Source organism: Meleagris gallopavo, chromosome 3, assembly GCF_000146605.3.
Source record: "Meleagris gallopavo isolate NT-WF06-2002-E0010 breed Aviagen turkey brand Nicholas breeding stock chromosome 3, Turkey_5.1, whole genome shotgun sequence".
Classification (NCBI taxonomy): domain Eukaryota; kingdom Metazoa; phylum Chordata; class Aves; order Galliformes; family Phasianidae; genus Meleagris; species Meleagris gallopavo.
In genome coordinates, this window is record NC_015013.2 from 31,015,668 (window position 1) to 31,039,273 (window position 23,606).

Consider the following 23,606-nt stretch of genomic DNA (forward strand, 5'->3'; position numbering starts at 1 on the left):
GCAGCTTTCTTTTCCTATAAATTCACAAGTATTCTGTACCAGCCTGACAGTATGATTTATCAACTAGTTCCATATGCTTCCAGTAATGAGGTGAGGATAGTGAGGAACAATAAGATAATTTTATTTAGATTAATTGTCATGGAAATAAAAGCTGATCTCGACAGCTGTATGATTTTTCAAAATGATGTTAACACAATAAAAACACCCACTCCCACGACTGTTTTTGTCATGTAAAAGTGAAAAAAAATTCTCACTACCTCAATCATATGAGACAGAAAAGAATTGTCAAGAAAGAAGATTGTACAGTGACATTTTAATGCAAAATACTCATTTGAAAAATGCAACATGTACCAATATAGTATATCAGCTATTCTCTCTTATCAATAAAATCACTTTCACAATTCAGCTTTTGATGACTGTGTAGTCCTCCAATGTATTTCCTTGCTGAAAATACTGAGAGTTTTTTATATGCTATGGAGAGCACAACAACAAATCTAAGACAAAAAGACAGCATGAAAGTTTCACAAAATTGCATAAACACACTACTGACAAAAATCTATGGTGTCTATAAAGAGCCCACCAGAGAAGAGTTCCTCTTAGTTTATTTACCAACCTACAAATAACCAGAGCTGAAATGAAAATACTTGCTCTTCTACTGCTTGGCTGTTTCTGGCGCAACGCACAGGTATTTCAAGGACAGGCAGCCGGCTAACTGCAGCTTGTATGATGATAGGAAGTCTCATATAAGAAGAAATATCCAATGGAAGACTAAGCTTACCCTAAATATAACAGTGTCTCCTGAGACTTGCTAACCTCTGGAGATAACTAAATATGGAAGAAATCAAGTAGCTCTGCATGCAGGGAATTCCTACCAACACACAGAGGAAGTATCACTGCACTTGACAGTATGCTTAGAACTAGGCAACTAATTAAGTGCTTTGCAAAAACATTTTTAGGAAGATAGGAAACAAAGCAAAAAAGGAGTTATAAAATAAAATCTCATGCATTGAGTTTATGTAGATTCTGATTGGCTATAAGGGCACCATAACACTGTGTCACAGCTGGGTGGTAAATGGGCATGCAACATGTCCAGCCTACACGAGCTGCCAGGTACTCACATTTTCTCACAGTCTGCCTTGATGGAATGGGAACTCCCTGATAGCATGAAGTGCTGCAGTGGAAACCAAGTATGAATTTGGAGAGAAAGGCAGATGGAGCTGCCATTCACAAACATAGTACACAGCTTATTGGGAAATAGAGAGAGCATATTAAATATATGTATACAGTATAAAGCCTAAACACCAACCACTCAGTATTTTAGTGGTCAGAGGAATCTCTGATTTTAATTCAACACTAGTTTTCTATGTCAGAGAGCAGAAACCTGTTATGTCATATAAAAGTCCTGCATGCTATCCTAAAGCGGTATAATCAGTGGGTCACTGCAATGTTTTCTTTTTCCAATACAACTATGCACAGAATTAATTTTAAATATAAATCAGATACTTTAATCCTTTGCACATGTAGAAAAGCTCATATAAAATCTAGTAAGACTTGTGAGGCCATTCACTATTTTGATTTATCAGCTATGCTTTGCAAGACTTCTTTCTGCCACCCTCCCTTCCCCATATATGTAAATGTTTGCTTTACAGAATACAATTACTGAAAAAACTCAGTTGAGATTAGATTTCAGTTATAATTAATGATGAATGTGTCAAAGCATTATGATGTTGTTTATCACACTGCTTGCAATGTAATTTAGTGCAATAATACTAAGACTTGCTATGTGACAGTTATTCAGCATTTAAGTCTTCTTAAGAGGCTCTGCAGAGCATCCTGAATGCTAACTATGGAAGATTACGTTATACAAAAGCAGCTTCAGGCAAAATGTAGCGACAAGTTGCTAGAAACCAGCAATAGCTCTTAAATCTTATGTCATCTACAAGATGAAATATAATAATTAAATGATCTAGACATATTGTAAAGCTAATGAGAAATCCAAAGGATAAATTTAAAAACTTGCATTAATAGGGCAACTTAGCCATATGAGGAAAAAAAGAAAAAGTTATTTGTTTTTTCTGATATAACTTCTGAAAAGATCTCTTCCTTTTAAAAGTGTTCATGCATGCAGAAGATGGAAAACTAAGATCTTAAGGGGCAAAAAAAATCCAAAAAACTTTGGATGCCACAGACGCCTCAGGGTATCTCACGTAAGTCTTAGCTGCCCTGACTTTTCTTTTTCTCTCTCTTTGCAGTCACTAAATGCATTTCCTTTCATCTCAGACTTAGGTCAAAGAAATTTTTCCCTCTCAGGGGATTCTTGTTTGTGTGTAGGTTTGTGAGCCCCATAGCAGGACATGAAGTGTATTCTCTGCAAATCTGCAGTGATGAGTCACATGCTGGCCCAGCTCAGTGCTTCTCCTCATCACTTCAGATCTGAGTGGAAAGCTGTGGTTTTCCATAGTTGCCCATAACAACTAAACAATCATAAGTGATTGCTGCGTGTCCTGATCAAGAAATTAGCAAGCATAGAGGGAAACAATAAAAAATATGCTCATTCATTTTGTAGTGATGAAGGTTAAAATGTTTTAATGCTAGTTTTTTTCTTGATTCAAGTAGTGACTTTTAAGTGAACTAGTAGAATTAGAGAAAAACAGTTCATTTAGGAATGCTGTTTTCAAATTGCAACATGATGGAAATTCAGACCTAAAGTCAAAACTGAACATAAGGATTGGCTTGCTTTAAGTTTTCACCACACACTAGCATTCTGTCAATATAACTCAGAGCATTTCAGTTCACAAATGTGTTGTAATTTCATCCTGCAAAAGTCAAATATTCTTCAGAGTCTCAATTCTACCCTCTGATTAAAAAGCACAATTCTCCACAAGTTCTTCTGAAAACAAACCAAATACTTAAAGTGCACAGAGCTCAACAGAGACATAAAATACATGTAATCTTCCACTGAGTTCTACCATTTCTACCACTGCATCGAGGAACAATTCTAAAACCTCATTACATTAGTGTAAACCTATAGACATATCTATTACTATAATCTCGTTATTCTGTCTGGAATGTAAAACAAACAAACAAAAACAACAACAAAGCTCTAATTCTTTTTGAGTTATAACTGCTTAAAATAATTGGTCATCTGTGTTTTAGTAACAAGCATGTGTTCTGCTTTCTAGCAGACCTTGGCTACAGACAAGCAAACTTGCTCTTTTAAGGGTATTTTGTGTCTAATATTGCCTATTTTTTTACAGAAAGAATATACCTGATAATACATTGTCAAGATTTTGCCTAATGCAGACTTGCATTTACTAAAGTTTTTAAAGATACATTTGTTATTGGAATTCAGTTCTGCAGATAAAATATTTAATAAAACTTGACTAATGTCTTTGTTCAATTAGCTATCATACCATCAATTGAAATTCTGGTGTTCAAACTCACTGGAACTATTTCAAAGGCTCCTTTGAGAAAAACAGAATATATTAGTGAGGTAAGTGGGAGATTTTCAAGAGGTATATCATCCTGTATTGGCACATCCATCATCACAAAAAGCTTGGAAAATTTTAAGCAATGCGAAAAAGAATCAGCATTTTTTACCACCTTATGTCACCATAATAGCAAATGCAAATATGTGAATGAATGGAAGATAATACCGATTATCCACGTTGACAGATACTGCTAAGCCACAGAGAGTCTGGCAAAAATTGACTCAAGAAGCACTAGTCCCAGGTCTAAAGACTGCATATACAGATTTAAGGGTGAGTCCCAGAATCTCTGAATCATTGCAGTGACACCGCTCCTAGCAGCAGAATGTTCCATAGCACTCACTTCTTCTCTATACCAGAGGGTAGTTTTAACCATGTACAGTGTTTGCACTAGTAGAATGAGACAGAATCATAGAATCACAGAATATCCCAAGCTGAAAGGGACCCATAAGGACCACTGAGTCCAACTCCAGGCTCCACACAGGATCACCCCAAAATCAGACCATATGTTTTGAGAATGTTGTCCAGATGCTTTTTGAATTCCAGCAGCTCACTGCCCTGGGAAGGCTTTTCCAATGCCAGAACACCCTCCGGTGCAGACCCTTTCCCTAACCCCCAGCTGTCCCTCCCCTCACACAGCTCCATGCGGTTCCCTCGAGCCCTGTCGCTGCCACACAGAGCAGAGCTCAGCGCTGCCCCTCCGCTCCCTGAGAGGAGCTGCAGCCACCATCAGGCCTCCCCTCAGCTCCTCTGCTCTGTGCTGAGCCAACACAGGGACTTCAGTTGCACCTCATATGTCTTCCCCTCTAGACTCTTCATCAGAAGAGCAGCATGTTGCCTGGTTTAGCTTATATCACGGGTGTCAAGAGAGAGATGGTGCCCAAAGAACTGGCAGGAGCCCATACGACAGTTCCCACCATGTCCTTATGGAGTATCAGTGAGAAATTGCTTTGTTGCCTTTGCTTGCTGTTTTTCCTCAAAAAAATAGAAGCTACTATTTCTAAATTAAAAATAAATAAATAAGGTTTTCATTAATGTCAAGGAAGTCATCTTGACTTCCTTCTGTGCTTAAGGGGAAATACGTGACAGTTGTCTTAGTTTAGAGTTACAGTCAAACTCAATCGTCACAAACCATCCACTGTTACGAAGAAATGTGACTTAGATTACTTGAAATTTCTTTCCTATGTACCCGTGAGGTACATGTGCTCAATGTTTAACCTGATAAGACCAAACTGGACATCTTCCAAACCACAGCTTATGTTCTGCATTCAGGGCAGCCAAGCATTCAGCTTGGGCAGCTCCCCTGGGCTACCCTGCATAGGGCCAGCTCACTGCTACTTCTAACTAATACCTTTCATCCTTACAGGAACATTCCTATAAAGAGATGATAATGAAATACATGCAGTATCCATTAGCCTAAATGCAACCATAAGTTTCTCATCTTCATCTGCATGTTTTCCTCAGTCACCAACTGAAAACAAATTTTCATGAAGCTCTTACTGAATTTTTTGCAATGTCCTCATCAGGCAGATGAATATTATTCTTCCATTCAGTGAAGGCGAACTGAAGCCTAAAAAGGGGAATGCTGGGGTCTTTGTTCTGATATACTACAGGTTCTTTTTTCAAGTGCTGGGAATAGCTACTCTTTTGCCAAATGCTAGCAACGTTGGATTTCAGAATTTAATGCTGGCTAGGGAAATAAAATCCACAGCCACTTTCAAAGACAATGTTAAGTAGCAAAGACATTTCCTAAATTCAAACAAATAAAAAGATTATGCAACTTGTAGGAGAAAGGTGATCCAGATCTCTCAAATCCTAACAATGTTCATTAGTTATAGATTATTACTCCTTAGTGGAGTCAAAGTACACCACCATACTGCTTACTAAGTAAAAAACTACACATAATCAATATTATGTACATCTAAGATACAAAGCTGTACAGAGAGATTACCTAACAACAGGATTTTATCTGGAATAGAACAAGAATTCCCTAAAGTAGAGAAAGAGAAAATATTTAGTTTCAGCATCTCTGAAAAGCACAACTAATGTGACTTTAAACACGTGAAGATTGCTTTAAAGTACCAAGGGACTATTTGAAAGCAATATAAAGAAGATACTGTCAAAAAAAGTAATGCCACCATACAGACTGTACTGTACTTAACCTATATTGGTCAGTAATGTTTAGAGACATGTGACCACATAACAGGCTCTCGTTGGCATCAGTTGAGCACTTCACAGCAAGAAGCAATGTGGTACCACAGAGCACTTCTTAGCTTGTAAGATGTAAAATAAACAAATAATCATTTATTTACCAGACACTTTTTTTCCTTTTCTTTTTTAAAAGGGTTGATAAATCCTTCTGAAACAAGACAGCATAGGTGCAGTTCTTGAGCATACTGGATACATTTATACTTGCTCTAAGAAAACAAAGCTAGCATTATTCTAGCTGTTCTACCTCCTGAAGTGCTTAGATACATATTAATTAGTCCATGGCTAATATTTATGCTAAGTAAGTTTTTGCACTGATCCCTCCTGGAGACAGTAGACCCTCAAACAGCTCTCTAGAAGACTTCATACATATCTTGAAAAGTATCTATTGTTCTTGGGTTAGCAAAATATCCATCAGACACACATTTCTCTTACTGTGTAAATGCAAATAAACTATGCTTGCGTCAGCATAGGTAATTTATAATTAAGGAAGTAGCATTGTTAGAAGTGAATAGTCTCTAGCCTAACAGAAACTGACAGAAAATGAATTCCAAACTATTAAAGAAGTCTTTACGCATGAGGATAGTTTTGAAGTTGAACGAGCTAAACTGCATCATTTGCTGGTGAGAAAACATGCTGATAGAACAGTCTCAATTTAAGCAAAATATGTCATAAAGGATAGAAAAATCTGTATTTATTTCCAATACAGTCAGCTAAATTCTCATTCTTCAATAGCGAACACAATGTGGCAAGAAAAAGCTAGAGATAAACTAAATTGAATATAGTGTAATTATATATAATTGTAATTGGACTAGTAATTCTTTTTCTTAATTTGAGTCTTTATCAAATGGCTGAAGAAATATTTATAATGTAATTGTTATGCACAGTGGCACTATCATAATTCACACTGCAAATACAGGGCATTCTTTAAAGCTTTTCTTAAGAGTGAAGTATAATCAGGGCTTTGCAAAACAAAACAGAACAAAACAAAAACAATGGAGAGAAAACAGAGTAATGAGTCAACATTTCACTGGGATAATCTTACAAGGAAGATCATAAAAATGTAATTTAAAAAAAGCCCACAAAACTGTCACTAGTATTTAGTCTGAATGTCAACATTTTCTACCAATGCTGAGTTTCTGCAAACAGGATTATTATTGATGCATATCATATATGCCAAGAAGGTCTTATTCTCTTATGATGATGCTGTAAGGCAATGCTAAAAGGGAAAAGACAAACTTTGAACTTTTCAGTCATAAAGAATCCCTCATTTTAAATGGTAATCAAATTGCCAGGGTGAAAAGGATTCAAGGTTTTATCTCTTCATTGACTATTTTCCCCTCAATTGAGGAAGTAATTAAAGTAAAAATACTATGACAGAACGTTGGACATAGTGTAAGGTAATGCTGTCTTCTTGAATCTGCCCAGAGTCTGAAAGAAGACCCAACAGGGATCTGCACCTCCAAATGTATTTGTGGTTGTTTAGATATGTACATTTTTAAACAAACAGAGAAAACACAACAGACATCATGCCTCACTGAATTTTAATTGCCTGAGGTTGCAAAATCAGCTTCAGCTTTAAGTGCAAGATGCAGTCTAAAAATCAATCATTAATATAGACACTGTTCACCTACACTGGGTACATCAAAATTTAAAGAAAAAAAAAAAAACACAAAAAATAAAACAGTTCTAAAATGATACTGCTAAGCATATTCCTTTTTCTTAATTATTTTTAGAATTAGGAATTGTTCAAAGATGCATTATAAATGAGATTATCTTACTTTCCTCCCGTGTTGTTTAGGTTAATGTCACACAGTGACTGTCATGAAAGTCTTACTATTTTTTCCTTTATTTTCTGCAAAGTGAAACAGATGTCAAAGATATTTTCCCCTATGCAAAACAAACAAATGGTACTGTCACTGCTTTCTTTTTTTCTTTTTTTTTTTTCCCTGGAGATTTGTAATGCATTTTGTAATTATTTCACTGCGGGATGTCAAATCACTGTGGTATATGAAGGCACAAAGTCTCTATTGTAATTGATAAGTATATGTTCCAGTACAAATGAAGTTACACTATGCTTTGTCTTAAATTTAAGAACTGAATTTGATCACGACAATAAGACTATTTCCTAGAAATCAAACTTTGTTAGAACTCTGTTTTCAGCTTAAGGAGAAATGGACATGAAGCAGAAGGCAGTGTCTGGGTGTTTATTTATTTTCAGGAGAGAACTTACCAGCCTGATTTAATGGTGTCTAAACCTTGTAAGGCAAGTTCTGTAAGGAGTGGTATATTTCCCAGCTGTAGCAGTTGGAGCAATAAATCAGGTTACTGCAACTGATGAGCCTTGCCTCACCTAAATTTTCAGACAACAGCTCCCACATCTTTTGAGTCCCAGGGGCAAGGATTTGGCTCAGTGCTTCTCGTTACACCACCACATGCAACCTACAGCACAAGCTTAACGTTGCTACTCCTCTGCTGCTAAAATAACAGAGGTGGGTACAGTGTACTTTTTGAGCTTTTCTCTAATGAAACTTTGAGATCTTTGTCACGTATTTAGGTTTTAAAACGGAAATGCTCTGGCAGAAGAAAAGTGTAAGAAATATTTTCCTATTAGCACTCTGAAAAAGCAGCGTATGCCTAGAAAGTTATCAGCGTGATCAATCAGCTATTACCACAGAAAGAGTTAAGGATCACATTATCTATTCTGAGGGCAGTACCACACAAAGCCTGTTTGAATCACAAGAAGCCCTACAACAGTCATCCTATGACAGGTTCACTGAGTTGATATGCTGATGTTTTCTGTAGCATCAAGTTCTTCTACTGCTTTGTAAACTTAATCTGTAACTGAAATCAATACACACCTCAGCACAGCTCAGAGAAAAGGTGAAGAGGAGAAGAGGCTCCTGTTTTTATTTCCTCCTCCTGTCACTAGGCATTGGGGCCAGTGTCCCCGTTACCTTAAATGTTAACCAAAGCTGCTATCTTAAGTATGTGCTGAGGAAGAGGGACAATTTAAGGGAAAAATGCCCATCATGCAGTGTGTTATATCCATCCACGTGGTTTATTATTTGGTCAGTAATTCCATGAAAGAAGTCAGTAGGGCCATAATCTTGTTCTTATCTGTGTGTATATAGTTTTTCTTTCTGTACACATAATTTGCACCTTAAAAATGTGTTGTCAGCATCATTAGTGGACATAACTACAGAAAGAGAATAGTGCTTGTTCTTCTCCCCCTCCAGGACACCCACACAAGAGCTAATTTGGCAGCCCTGCCAAGTGCTTTCACACCTTCTCAACATGCCACTACAGATTAAGAATGAGCCCCACTCACTATTTAACTATGGCTGGGCTTGTTACATTCCTTACCTACCTGGGGAAAAAAATGTTTCAGAAATCTCAAATTAATGGATTATTAATCTTTAACTGGAGAAAGAAGCAGAGATAAGAAAAGTTTACTTAAATAAGATATTCTGCTGAGAATTCTTAAGATCGTATAAATTTTTAACATTCCTGTAGCCATTTAAATAGCTAAAGGTAGATCTCGTTGGCTGTTAGAACTGCTTCATTAAGTACAAAATGATCTCTTCAAGATTCACGTTCCCCTCTTTAGCTCATAATTTATATAAACCAGGCTTGGATAAGAAATCTTCCCTTATCTTTGACTCACGGTTCTGATTGCCAAGCATTTGTGTTCATCAGGAAGGAAGGGAGATTAAATGAGAACTTATTCAGTACTCCCTGCATAACAGAAGTATGTGGTAATTTACATTTTCCTGCACATAGAAGACTGAAATAAAATCCATATTTGCTATATTTTAAACACAGTTATACTATAAGGTTGATTCATCAAACAATCTGAATTCCTGGAAACTTCATATAGTTGATCTTAGAAAGTAGCACATCCACTGTGGCACGCACAATGTTACGCTCAGGATCTGGTGATGATATTAACAGCAGGCATTTATTACAGAAACCTTTAGAGAACATAAAATGAATGCATCCTGATTCTATATTCCTAAACATATTTCATATGAATGTAGATTGTGAATGTGTTCATACCATGGACTTTATTCTGTGATAGGAAGAAGGATTTATAGTAAATATTTAGGAAGTCTGCTATAAACTCACACACCAGCATTTTAGGAGAACATTGTCTTTGAACAAGAGCAGCACAGTACAGCTTGTATTTGTATTTTGTACAGAAGTTGAACACAGTCCAATGTCCTTTTTGATGGAGTTTACACATACAAAGAAAATCATGAAGGTGCTAAACATTCTCAGAAATAAAATCATATTGTTGAGACAAAAAGGGCTTCATTATATTCTATTACTTAAAACATTTTGCTGGCCAAGTCCTTTATAGATGTCTGTTTGAAAGTTAGCCATATCACAGCATTTAGTTATGGAATCTTAGAAACATTAAAGTCAGAAAATATCTCTAAGATCTAGCCCCACCATCCACCTAACATTGATATTGCTCAGTAAACTATGTCCCTAAATATGATACATACATGTTCCTTGAATACCTCCAGGGAAAATGACTCCACCACCTCCCTGTGCATCCTGTTCCAGTGCCTGACTGCTCTTTCAGAAAAAAAGATCTTCATAACATCCAACCTGAGCCCCCTCTGGTGCAACTTCAGGCCATTCCCTCTCATCCTATCACTATTAATTGGGAGAAGAGGTCAACCCCACCTTGCTACAATGTCCCTTCAGGTAGTTGTAGAGAGCTATAAGGTCTCCCCTGAGACTCCTCCAGACTAAACAATTCCAGTTCCCTCACCAACTCCCCATAAGACATTTACTCCAGACCCCTCACAGCTTTGCTGCCCTACTCTGAACACGGTCCAGGACCTCAATATCTTTCTTGTAGTGAGGGGCCCAAAACTGAATACAGCACTCAAGGTGCGGCCCCACCAGTTCTTAGTACAGAGGGATGATCACCTCCCTGCTCCTGCTGGCTGCACTATTTCTGATACAAGCCAGGATGTCAATGGCCTTCTTGACCACCTGGGCACACTGCTGGCTCATTTTCAGCCAAGTGTTAACCAATACCCCCAGGTCCTTTTTGCACCACACAGAGCTTTTCAGCCACTCTATGCCACGCCTGTACGGTTGTCTGGGTTTGTTGTGACCAAAATGCAGGATCCAACACTTGGTCTTGTTGAACTTCATCCCATTGGCCTCAGCCTATCAATACAGCCTGTCCAGATCTTTCTGTGTCCTCACTAAAATTTAAAATTGCACCTAGCATCTTTAGGTGTGTGTGCATAAACTCACTGCAAAGCCACCACTCAGCGACAGAGAATGGGAATTGTAACATCTAAAATTTAAAATTCAAGGCAGTCAAAACTAGCAGGCGGGAAGGTTTCCTTAGTTATTTGTCTACTGGTAAATCAACCACAGTTATTTGCTTATGTGTGTTCTTATATACATTCACATATATAAAAAAACCCTAATTCTTCAGAAAATGCCAGCCAAAGGGCATGTTCCTGCTTCTACTTGTTGATCTAATTTAATCATCACATCCATTAAATGCCAAGAGCATAATTCTCATGAACAATTAGGGAGGCAGTTTTCCTGCTCATCCTCAATTCAGTAGCAATTCATCTATGAAAATCAGCTAGAAATGTCTAGATAGTGAATCAATGATAATTTGTGTACTTTTAAATTGCTTTAAATGATTAATAGGGATTAAATTTGGCATAGAGAAAGTAATCAAAGGTCTCCTGTTGAGTCCAACAGCAAATAAATTGGACCAAGAGGTCCCTACACAGCAGTTCTGCCACTTTCATCCCAGTGAACTTACACTATTCTCATTTATTGAGGCACATTTCTGGAAGCCTGTGAATGCTCTTCCCAAGCTTTTAGCACAACAGAGGACAAGCTCTCCAGGGCGAAAGGTGCTGTGCCAGCAGAAGACTATAATAAAACAGGTTACAAAATGCAAAAATTTGAAGTCTTGAAAGCCATGGTAACAAGAATGAGAAAATGCTTTGACCTTGCAAACACTGTAGAGCAGTGTTAGTACCAAATTATTAGAAAATACGCAACTTTTTTGTGCTGTGAAAATATGACCAAACACTAAAAACTTACATAAAATACAAGTCACATCTAAATTAAAGGTTAATTATGAATTTTCAACCAGATAATTCATTTTGACTGAAAGATGTCTGCTTTTTACATTAAGAAATGACCAACAGTTATGCTTTCCCATGAAATATTTGCATTTCAGTGAAACAGCACTCAAAATTTCAACAAATGGCTTTAACGGTACTTCTCAGAATGAACATTACAGAGGTTCTGGTAACTTCATATAACAATTTTAAATTCCACTATTTGTGATTTATTTAATACCTCTAGAAAGATGAGCATGTATTCTCAGTGTATAAACTTGAAACTAAAAACTGCATCCAAAAAATGTAACATCTAGCTATGGAGAAAGGAACATAGGAATCAGAATCAAGGAATATTCCAGCACTACTGTCCAATCTGAGTACGCACAATAAGATTTTTCACACAGCAAGAACAAATTTAGGTGTATATATAATAAAATAACTGTGAGCAAATGTCTGATCTCCAACCACAAAGAGCACTTCCAAGAGGCAAATTCTGTGTGTGACATCTACAAATTCTCAGGAACATCCAGGTCATACAGAGGACCATTTACACTCAATGAAAAGCACGGAACTTTTTAGGATATCCACTTACAACAATACTAACATAAATCCAGAAATAATGATGAATGGATAAATATGAGGGCAGTTTTTTCATAGCCACATGTGCAACATTCAAAAAAGACAGGACCACAGCTGCAGTCATTTTTTTTCTGGCACATGGCAAAACAACGTACACTATCCTTATCATCTTACACAAACCAAGCCAGACCACTGGACTCAAAATGTTAATGTCTTACTCAGTTACGGGTGCTTTCTAAACTACGCTGGCAGTCAAATCAATATTAAATTCATTCCCTTAAAAGAAAAAGCAGCCTCGTATGTAAATATCACATATGTAAAATCTTATTTTGAAAAACTTCTGTCACCCAGGGATATGATTTGAACAAGATTAGAATGGAGTCTTCAAGTTGGCACTAGAAAAAGGTTATCAAACCATTATCAATCAAAGATGACTAGAAATAACTTACTGTCCACATACTGGTATAAGGATTATGTTTTTATATGCATGTACATGCTTTGCAGAATTTGGGAAAAGCTAATTTAAGGTTTGTTTTATCTTCTAACTTCTGTTTCTCTAGACAAACACAGAAAATTTCTACTAACAGTGACTCTAGTTCTTTGTTTAGATACGCTATTTCTAAACTAACTCTTAATGCAAAATATAGGAAAAACATAGATGTGCAACAAGATAAAAACATAATCTGACATGAACAGTAGTCTTCTTTAATACTGATGATGACTTCAGCATGCCAGCACACATTTACAGGATGACAGCAGAAGAGCTAAAAGAAAAAAAATCTCCATAGGATGGGTTAACTGGGTTACTGTTACTTAGCTATAGTTTGTCTTGCCCAAGAAGACAGACCATGCTAAATCTGTCATTTACCAGAACAGAGTGCCATTTTTCCTCATGTAAAATGGTCATATATTACTGTATATATCAAGACCTATCGAGACAATTCTAATTTAGACCAAAGTGAGTGCTAAAGGCAGTTAGATTCATACTAACCACTTCCTAGCAGTGGATGTTATGAAGAGAAATCCATACAATTTATATTGCTGAATTCACAAACTGTTGGCATCAGCAGCAATCCAAAAATGAAAAAAAAGGCCATTTCAGACTACTACCTGGAAGCATAACTGCAAAATGTCTGCCATAAAGGATAAAGTAGGAGATACAATCCACTCAGCCTAAGTACTTTCCCAGCTGTAACTCTAAAACTTTTTATCATAAAATTCACCAAAAATAAAGCTATTACAATCATTTGACACAGCTATTAAACCATAGCAGATGTTATTTGATAATATAAATGCCTAGATGTGGAAAAAGTAGATTATAATAATGCTAGAGAATCTGTCTGATTTTTTTAATTGAACAGACTGAAACATGGCAGCCAAGTGTTTAATCAAATTTGAGTATTTCCTGTGCCTGTAAATTTTTCTTATACGTGAAAGTCAGGAAAGATTATTAAATCTTTTTTTTTTTTCTCAAGAGCCTTAATATTTTCCTTTTTCTTCTGAATTACATCTATTTGAGAATCCTGGAGATGTTTCTCTCACGAGTTCCCATGAGTACAACTTCCAGATGCACTCTTGCATACATTTGACTAGTAAGAAGATGAAAAAAAAATTAAAAACACACCCCATGTTTGTACTTGTAATCTGCAAATACTAACCTGAATGAGCTCATCTAAACATTTGAAGTACTCTGGCTTCATATAGACCACTTTTCTCAGTAGGAAGACAGTGACCACTAAACTTGTTAAAAAAGTAGTTCTCTGTAACTTAGCTATAAATAAAATATAGAAGAAGATTGATACCACATAAGAAGCCACATAATCTGAGTCATAAAATTTAAGACTGTTCTGTGAGTCTTCTGTTATTAAACAGACAATCCTTTATGGGCATTTCATCTTGCTGTCGTATTACAAATACGACTTTATTTACACTGCAAAAATATATCCTCTTAAGTGACAAGACTTGTCTCTGATGCTACTGACAAGTGTAAGTCTGATCTTCAAGAATACCTTTCAAAAAAGAGTTTTGAAGATTGATATGGAGTGAAAGTCACTGAACTTTAAGGTATACCACTGAAAATGAGAATCTCTTTTGAAAATTCAGGTATATGGTTGCCACATGGATACGATCGTATGTTTCAATCTCCTTCAGTGGAAACTTCGTGGTCAAGATCATGGATCTTGAAAGGTCCATACACAACAGACTGAAAACCACTGATTTTTAATAACCTTCTTCCAGAAAAGAGCAAATAAAAGCAGAAGAAGGGTTAAAACTAACTCATGACACAGTAGTGCATTAGAATGTTACAGAAGAAGAAAAGCTTTCTCATTTTCCATCAGGCATTTATGAACGTAACCTTACCATCAGTTTTAGCTGGGAATGAGAATATTTTACCATTCTATAATGATTATTAGAATTGAGGGCAAAATTTAAGATGAAACAACCTATCCCCAATCCATGTTGGAAGAACTCAATTTGGACTGCATTCAGCCAGTAATTCTAATTCCCAGCCACTTCACCACTTAAAAACTTGCCATTCTTTCCTGAAACCTTCAGGTATTTTGCTTTGAAATTGTTAATTAGGAAAACAAACAAACAAACAAAAATCCCAAAGAAGTACATTACTTACAGAGTTCAATAAGACAAAACTTATCTTTCCAGGTCAAGTGAAAAGTTCCATATTGATCTGTGGTGATGTTTTCACAATCTTAGCATCATTTTGACACAAATATTCTGTTCTGCTTTTTTCTGTCCTCTCTGAGCTAGACGCTGCCTTATCTACCCAGCTCTACATTTGTCCTTTCCCCAAGACATTGGCATCCATCAGGCCAGTGGCTGATGCTGAGCTGGTACACTAGCAGGAATAGGGAGTGGGAGAAACCCCCACTAATGGCTAGAAAAAGCAGCAAGTGCTTTCCCGGGGAAGGATGGAGGATGTGTGGAGGATTTATCCTTTTTGCAGAGGTGCAGCTGTGTCCATGAGGGGCCAGGAGTGCAGCCAGCAGGTACTCCTGCCCTAGCTCAATGCTTTTAGCACATCTGCACTCTGCAAATCAAAATTCAAGTGATCCCAAAGGAAGCAATAAATTTTTGCGGCAGGAACAATTTCAGCATCGCTGTGAAAGCATTTAAAACACACACACATACATACACACAGGAGGATTTAACATGTAAGAAGTAGGTTAAAATACTCTTAAATACATAAATTGACCCCCTGACACCAGTCACGGCTCTTCAGTAAGCCTGCCTTAACTTCTGCTTTTGTCTCTAAGACTTCTGCAGTCAAACAAAGAGAATTATACTAATTATACACTATACCATGGAGTATTTACAGCAATTGCTGTTCTTGAGAACTGCCTGAGGTAAAAAGAGAGAGCAAAAGCTTTAATTCCTGTACTTTGAAGTGAATCAATGCCTTAACATTATCTGAACAGGACTTGTATGTTGTAAATACTGTCTGGGTCAAACAGCCAGTCTCACCCTTTTACATGATAATAGCAAGCAACAAATGTTAAGGGGAAAAAAAGCGTAATTCTTATGCTGAACGAGCTACCATTGTTTTTTCTCATATATCATATATGTAAATCAATCAAAATGTAAAATCTGCAAAGCACAAAAACACACCATGAAATAAATTTATTACCAGAAAATGCTATAAAATCCCAATAGCGGGTACTACAAATTTATAAAGCTTCTCAAAGAAGACTTAGGGCAGAGGTTTGATTCTAAATTTAAGTCTAAGAAATCCCTACGGTGAAACTGTATCATGACAACTTGCTCACCACAATGACTGCAAATAGGCCTTCTAGCTCAGGCAGGATTTGCACTGTATTTGATCAAAGGCAAAAATCAAGCCCTGGTATAGAACAGAATTCCTTTCTTCCTTGCTATCAACTCAAAATACTTTATATTTTAAGACCAATGCATTTTATAATGAGCTCCAAATTTTTCTTTTATTTAAAAATGCATGCATTCTAGCATCCTAGCAATTTATAAGGTTTATTTCATAAGTCAATAATTCAGTGCCAGTTGTATACTGGCATGGAAATTAACATCAGATTGATGGTTTATCAATACAGATTGATGCCTGATAAGATTTACATGAACCTCTGAGGGCTGGGTACATTAGGCATATGACTGCTACTGGATTTCAGCGAGACTTTAGCAACAATAGAAGAAAAAAAAAACAACAGTTTAGTTCAGCCTTCTTTTAAAGGAGAACATTTAAGAGAGAAAATTACTTCTTTTAAGTAAGAAAATTTGAAGTATAGTCTACATATCTTTGCATATGTACTTTTTTTTTTTTTAATTTATTTTTGCTGAATATTGCTAAAAAGCATGCAAGATCTACCATTCTCCCACCCCAAAAACCTATTTCCCACCCATACACCCCAGTATTCATTCTCATGCTGTAGATTGCAGCCTAGAACAAAGACACTCTGGTATGATGAAACATAATAATTTTCCTGAGAGGCAATGTAAATTGCCTGGCACGGATGCTTCTCTACTAAAATAACCAAGTGGTTACAGCCAACTTTGTACTTGGGGAGGTGCCTGTCTGAACCTCTGGAAAGCGGAAGTGAATCAAGAACAAAAATGATCTCAAAGGATTACATTCGACTCACCAAGGTATAACCTTCAATTTATGGCTATATTGAGTTTTTGGGCAATAAAACAACTTCATTACTGGAAAAAAAAAAAAAAAATCTGGAGTATTAGAGTACAAAAATGACATATGAGTGCCTCCTCAATAGTGAGACTTATACAAAAAATAGAGCAAAACTTTTTGAGTATCAAATACTGAAGAACCTTGCATACTGGAAAAACAAAACAAAACAAAACAAAAAAAAACCCTGAAAATGTCAACTGTCCCCTTCTTCCCAAGAAATAACAAGATGAACTGCTTTCTAGCAGGTACACTTCAGTAGAGAAGGGAATAAGTGAAGGTTCACTTAAGTCTTACGGTTACTCAGAAAGCCAATATTCCCCTCTATTCTTTCACAGCTCTTGCTTTGAGAAACAGCTGTAGAAGTTTTCAGAATTAAATTCTATCAGTGAAGTAAAAGTCTTTTATCTGTCTTTCCAACAGGAACAGTGTCTGTGAGATTCCTACCCAATTCTACCCCATGCCCTCAGCCTCTCATCTCTATGGGACAGTGGCACTTAAGAGGAGGTAGAGCTGACATCTTGGTTTCCTGTTGCCTGTTCAGGCTGGCAAGTCCCAGGCAGTCTGTCAGGTGCAGAGGCAGTCTTGCAGTGCAAACACCTGTTTGAAATTAGATGAAGACCCCAATCACTTCCCAAATACATCGTCTGAAAGTTATCACTTCTGTTTGAAGGGATGGTTGTTCAGGAATTTTTTGGATTTGGAAATCCTTAAGTGTTCCTGTTTGGAGATCTCCAAAAAATCTCAAAACCATGTAAGGACCATAACAATATGCTGTGAACAAGAAGTACTAGCACCATTTCAGCCACTTGTCACATTAAAAAAATCCTAGGGACAGAACCCCAAGAGTGAGGGAGCCAGATGACAACGCCAGCATCAGCTGTCCAGCCCTTAGGTGATTTCTCAGTATTATGAAGAGTTTTAGTGCAGTAAATCAGCACTTTCTATGCTGACAGAAGTGTGCAATAAAGCACAAGAGACATCTTCAACCAGGAAAATCAGCTTTTTACCAAGGGATTCTAGAGATATTCTACATCAACTACCCAGACTCAGGGTATTATACTCAATCTCTCAAAATGATAGCTGTTCTTGGAGACCTAGTAGTAGATCCTTTGGATCCTAACTTTCTGGCTCCATTTTCCTGTCCTTTTTTCCCTTCCTTTCAGCATGGACAAGCTCAGCATGCAATTGAGGATCCAAACTACGTCATTACTTCACATCTGCACAGGTATGTCCTGGTCATCTCTACCACAGTTCTTCACTGAGGTACATGGGTGCAACCTAATTAAGCTTGTTTCCTGCAGAACTTTATGGATCTCATCTTTTATTGGCAAGTCATACACAACAGCCACTGAATCACTTCACAGATAAAAAGTTACTGCCATGAAGAAAATAAAACACCTTTCCTACTGCTCTGGTTAAGTACACTGCATCATAGATTACAAAAGTGTGGCTGCTGCTCTGGGACCGTCAAATCATCCAAGCAGAGGAGACAAGAACCACTAAAATTGGTCAGGGAGAAAATCACGCCATGTGGATTTTCAAAGATGTTGAAAATGCATTTGGAAATGAAAAACACACAACAGCTCACACACTGGTAGACTACAATGCAGATATCCAATTTACAGATAATAACGCAACAGTGCCTCTTCCCTTCGTCATAAATTCCAGAATGATCAGATTCTGAATAGCACTCCCAGATACAAAAGAAAAATAGGACAGATGATGAATATTTTATCACTGAATTCTTGCTATATATAATCATATTATTTTATTATCTCATGCTGTGGAGAAAAAAAACAACATGGGAAATGAGGCTAGATTTGTGAATGATAATAATAATTTGTCAAGCTGTTTGATTCAGGGATGAAAATACAATAAACATGATTTTAGAATTTGATATAGAAAGACTGGCTACTGATACGAAATGGGAAAGTATGAAAGTGATTTAAGGGTATTAAAGAAAAACTAAGAGTCTGAAATAGAATAATTTATATAGCAAAAACAACAAAATAAACTACCAATAACACCAGGAAAAGCTGTATCCATTAAAACAAAAGGTAACAATTTTGACAGTTCTGGGAAGGAAAATGAATAAACACCCTCATTACACATCTCCACTCAAGTTTCACCTTGACTCAGAAAAAGCCATTACCTTATTACACTGCACTTTGATTATGCACAAGGGATGCCTTCAGCTAAAGGCATCCAGACACACACATTTTAATCTCCTTTTCCAGTAATGTTTGTTAGAATGCAGTTTCCTTATAAATCATAAAATCACAGAACGGCCCAGGTTGGAAGGGACTTCTAGAGTCATCAAGCTCCAACTCCCCTGCCACAAGCAGGGCCACCAGCCTCCATATCTAATACTAGTCCAGGCTGCCCAGGGCCCCATCCAACCTGGCCTTGAACACCTCCGGGGTCAAGACATCCAGAGCCTCTCTGGGCAGCCTGTTCCAGCATCTCACCACTTTCATAGTAAAGAATTTCCCCCTGTCATCCAACCTAAATCTCCCCTCCCTCAACTTAAAACCATTTCCCCTTGTCCTGCTGATATTTACCCTTTCAAAGAGTTGACTTCTCTCCTGAGTACCTAGGCTCCCTTTAGGTACTGGAAGGCTGCAATGAGGTCACCCCACATTCTTCTCTTCTCCAAGCTGAACAAGCTCAGCTCCCTCAGCCTGTCTTCGTAGGGGAGGTACTCATAAAGTAGCTCACAAAATGAAACATTTCCATTTGTTCACTTCCAATGTTAATGCAACACTTTAAAAAACCTTTTTTCAAAAAAACAATGTTAAGAAACCAATCTTTAGAAATCGCAGAGATTTATCTAAAGAAAGACTGAATATGGAGCTCAGCAGTGGTGCTCAGGATCAACAGGGGGAACACAGAAGTCAGAAGGGATCCCAGGGGTATTAAGTCTCAGCTCCTGCCCAAAGCATGTCCAATTGGAGCTTATTGCTCAATGTCTTTTCAGCTGGGTTTAGACACCTCCAAGGCTGGAAGCTCCTTTCTGCAAATTGGCTGTTTGTATGAGAAATAATGATTTGTGTTTTAGACACTAGTGATGAAATGGAAACATGGCCACAGATAAGGTAATCATTAGCTTTGGCCACGATGGCTGGCTTTCTCATTTGAAATCTAGTAGATCTGTTGCTATCTACTTTGTGTGTTTTATTATCCGGAAACAACTTGAAAGACATACCGAAGCAAAGTGCCACAATGTCTGAATAGGAAAAAAAACCCATATGGAACAGCATGGAGACTACTGATTGAGACTTTCCATGCTATCATTTTTTATTTTTAGAAGAAATGGTTATCCTCATTCCTTGATCTATCTTTGAAAATGTCAGCTTCTGTCGGCAGGACTTTAAGTGTTCAGAGCTCACAAGGGATTACAGACAGCATCAATAATGCTCTAAACACAAACTTTTAACAATTAAGTTTTCAAATAAAAAGCAAAGGAGTAGATGAAAACAGAAGTAAATATCAATATACGAGTCAAACTGAGTGACACTGGTGTCTACCAGGAACTAGTATCAATCACATGTCTGTGTCCAGGTGTCAGATTTGATTATGTGTTAGGTTCCCTCAAACCAAGATTAGACACTCTGCTCCCAGCCTGAGAAATTCAATTGGATAAATTTCCTTGTTTATAACGCTGTCCTAGAAGAAGGTTAAAGCAGGCCTTTCTTCTGACCCAGTAACAAAAAAAAAAGCCCTTGAAAATTTTGGGAGCCTCAAATGCCTGAATGATTTATAAGCAGACAACCTCTGAAAACTCTTGAAAAAGAGATAGAGCTTCCTAAAGATTCCCGCATACCTTTCTAAAAGGTATAAAAGAAGAATTGGGATCTATCACATTTATCAGATAGTTTTATCTGCTATGCAGCATCAGGAGTTATGTGTCAATTACCTTTAGAAAGCTACTCAGAAATTAGAGTCTACCCAGGTCAAATTAAAGCAGACTTCCTCCTTGACTTGCAAGTGCTATTGGAGCACCATAAGATCCCACATTTTTGTGCCCTTTCATTCTGATGCGCAGTGAGTAATTTTGTTGCACTTAAGGGCTTTGTTTAAAAAAAACAACACAGAAGCAGAACTCAGAACAATAACGTTCCCGTTTTTGTTTTTTTGTCTGTTTGTTTTTTTAAATAAGTTAAAGGATTAACTGGCTGTTCACCCACCAATTTTCATTTCTAAAATAATATATAGCTTTGTACTTCAAGAGAGCCAGGTAAATGGAGCTAGCCACTGCATTTACCACTCCAGAACTGAAACCCCACAGCAGCACTCATAGCACATGACTAGGAGAGGTTCACATACATCAAGCATAATGCTCATTATTACACATATACTTGAAGGACAGGCATTTACATCATGGGAGATGCTGGACTTTGTGAATACAAACCCATAAACAAATGCAAGGCATGACTGGCTGTATTTATTATTTCTCTTTTTCATTTCCAGACACTCCCACTACTAAATGTTGATCTCAAATCTTCCCTTTGTGCAGATGTATTGGATGTTGCAGGAAGGAAGCCTCTTTTCTACATTTATGTAAGGTGATCCTGGCTTGAGGGATAGAGGCAGAAAGATCAAGTATCATCAGGAGTAGTATTTTAGTATGTTAAAGGACTAGGGAAGTTAATCTATCATCTTGTATTTCCTTATCTATTTCTGTTTCACCTCCTTTAGGTCCTCTATGTTCAGCAGGAGAGCTTCACAGTTTCTCCAGAACCTCAGTCCTAAAATAAGAGTGCTACAAATATCAGTCCTTGGTAATTCACCTTATTGTATGTGTTACTCACATAAAGTTTCTACTAAGAGTAAAGCATGCCATCTTGCCAGTGAAATCTATGGTCCTTACTTTCCATTTTCATCGTGGGTCATTATAGTGTGACCAATCGTGGCCTGTCTGCTCCAGGCGCAGACCTTCAAAAAATCAGGGTTCTGTTGAGGTACCTCACATAAATTTAAAAATTGCAAGGATTGACTTTTATGTCACTGGATAAACCCACACAGTTTTACCAGTTGTGACAATGTAGATCAAGGAGGAAGCAGGATATTTCAGATAACATCTTTCAGATATGAAAATAAGAAGAAAATAGAGTTGGATGTGAAATGCCTAACTGCATAAAGCAACACAGTTATCAGAGAGGAGTGCATGCTCCAACACTAAAACATTTGTCTAAAGCAAACAGAATAAACAAAAAGCCACAAGTTTTGTTAAACAAAGCCTTACCTTTCTGCTATAGACTTCTTTGGGAAGTAAAAGTCTTCTCCTGCGAGGTAGGCAGCTGCAGTTCCACCTCCAAAATAGGTTTTCCTCAAGAGGGGGGCAATCCGGTTGTTTACCAGTAATGCTCCTAAACCAGTAGGGAATCCAAAGATTTTATAAAATGAGATGGGGATAAAGTCAGCTTGGTGAACTCCCAAGTCTAATGGAGAGCTGCTCACGTATGAGGCCGCATCTAATAGCACAAACCATTTTCCTGGTATTTTGACAGGGCAGAGTTTTCCAGATTTTATGTCCTGTATCCATGAAAGGGGATATTTGGTACCAGAAAAATTGCTCTGAGCTGGATAAGAGAAAAGATGAGGTGTCGTGCAGTTTCGTTCTTCAGTTGGTAACCAGTCTTTCTCCAATAACCACTTATCCTTTGGTTTTACTGGAACAGATAATACATTCATTGAAGCAGTTATGCCCCTCATACCCACCACAGATGTGTGGCTGTCAGTTAGGTAACAGAATCGACTACTCGGTTGCTCTGTGCCTTCAGGTACCCACGGGAATACTTCTGCTACCAGTTTAAGTGCAGCCGTGCATCCAGATGTGAAAATGACAGTATAATCTTCAGATGTAGTGTGAAAATGTTGTAATATTCTGCAAAATGAAAAAAAAAACCAAGTTATTTTCTGAATTTTCTGTTTTATTACCATATGATATATTCTGTTTTTCCTCAGCAGAAAAATTCTTCTACTCTGACACATAATTTAAATGTAAGTACTCAGATTTCAGCAAACAGCACAATGAACTTCAACAATTTTGCCTACAGGAGAATCTTTCAAGTGCTACAGTGAAAGTAGTTGAATTCTTAAGGATAGAAGCCAATTCTGACTAGCTGTGAACAGAGTGGTCCAGTCCAGTCCCTCAGTGAGATCAGAATCAAGCCTGCATATTGTTATATTGTACACTGATTCTGAGAAGAAAAGTCAGTTTTACCTGAAAACTATTAGTGGCGTTAGTGCGTGTCTGTTTGGTTGGTTTTTTAATAGTTTTATTTGGTTAGCTAGTTTACAAATTATTTGGAGCTGTCAGAGTATTCTTCATTCAAAAAAGCATACAGCTTTGCTTCTTGTTTATAATACTAATAACAGAAACAGAAGACAGCGAAAAGCAACAGATTTATGCACATAAGGTTATAATCTTTGTTGTCTGCAAAGACAGCCTAAACCAGACGTAACCAATGTCACCCAATGAACCAGAAGAAAACTTAACCAAGCTGTTTTTTGAAGCATGTCTACACCATACACTTGCAG

General features: G+C 37.2%; 1 protein-coding gene across 6 annotated transcripts in view; it reads right to left on the minus strand.

The window, feature by feature from the left end:
- MOCOS (molybdenum cofactor sulfurase) overlaps window positions 1–23,606 on the minus strand; it is a 213,503-nt gene that overhangs the window by 104,440 nt on the left and 85,457 nt on the right. For all 6 annotated transcript variants that reach the window (XM_019613877.2, XM_019613876.2, XM_019613874.2 and 3 more), the window contains one exon: window positions 22,309–22,950. In XM_019613877.2, coding sequence (XP_019469422.1) covers window positions 22,309–22,950 — 642 coding nt within the window. The remainder of the gene's footprint in view (window positions 1–22,308; window positions 22,951–23,606) is intronic.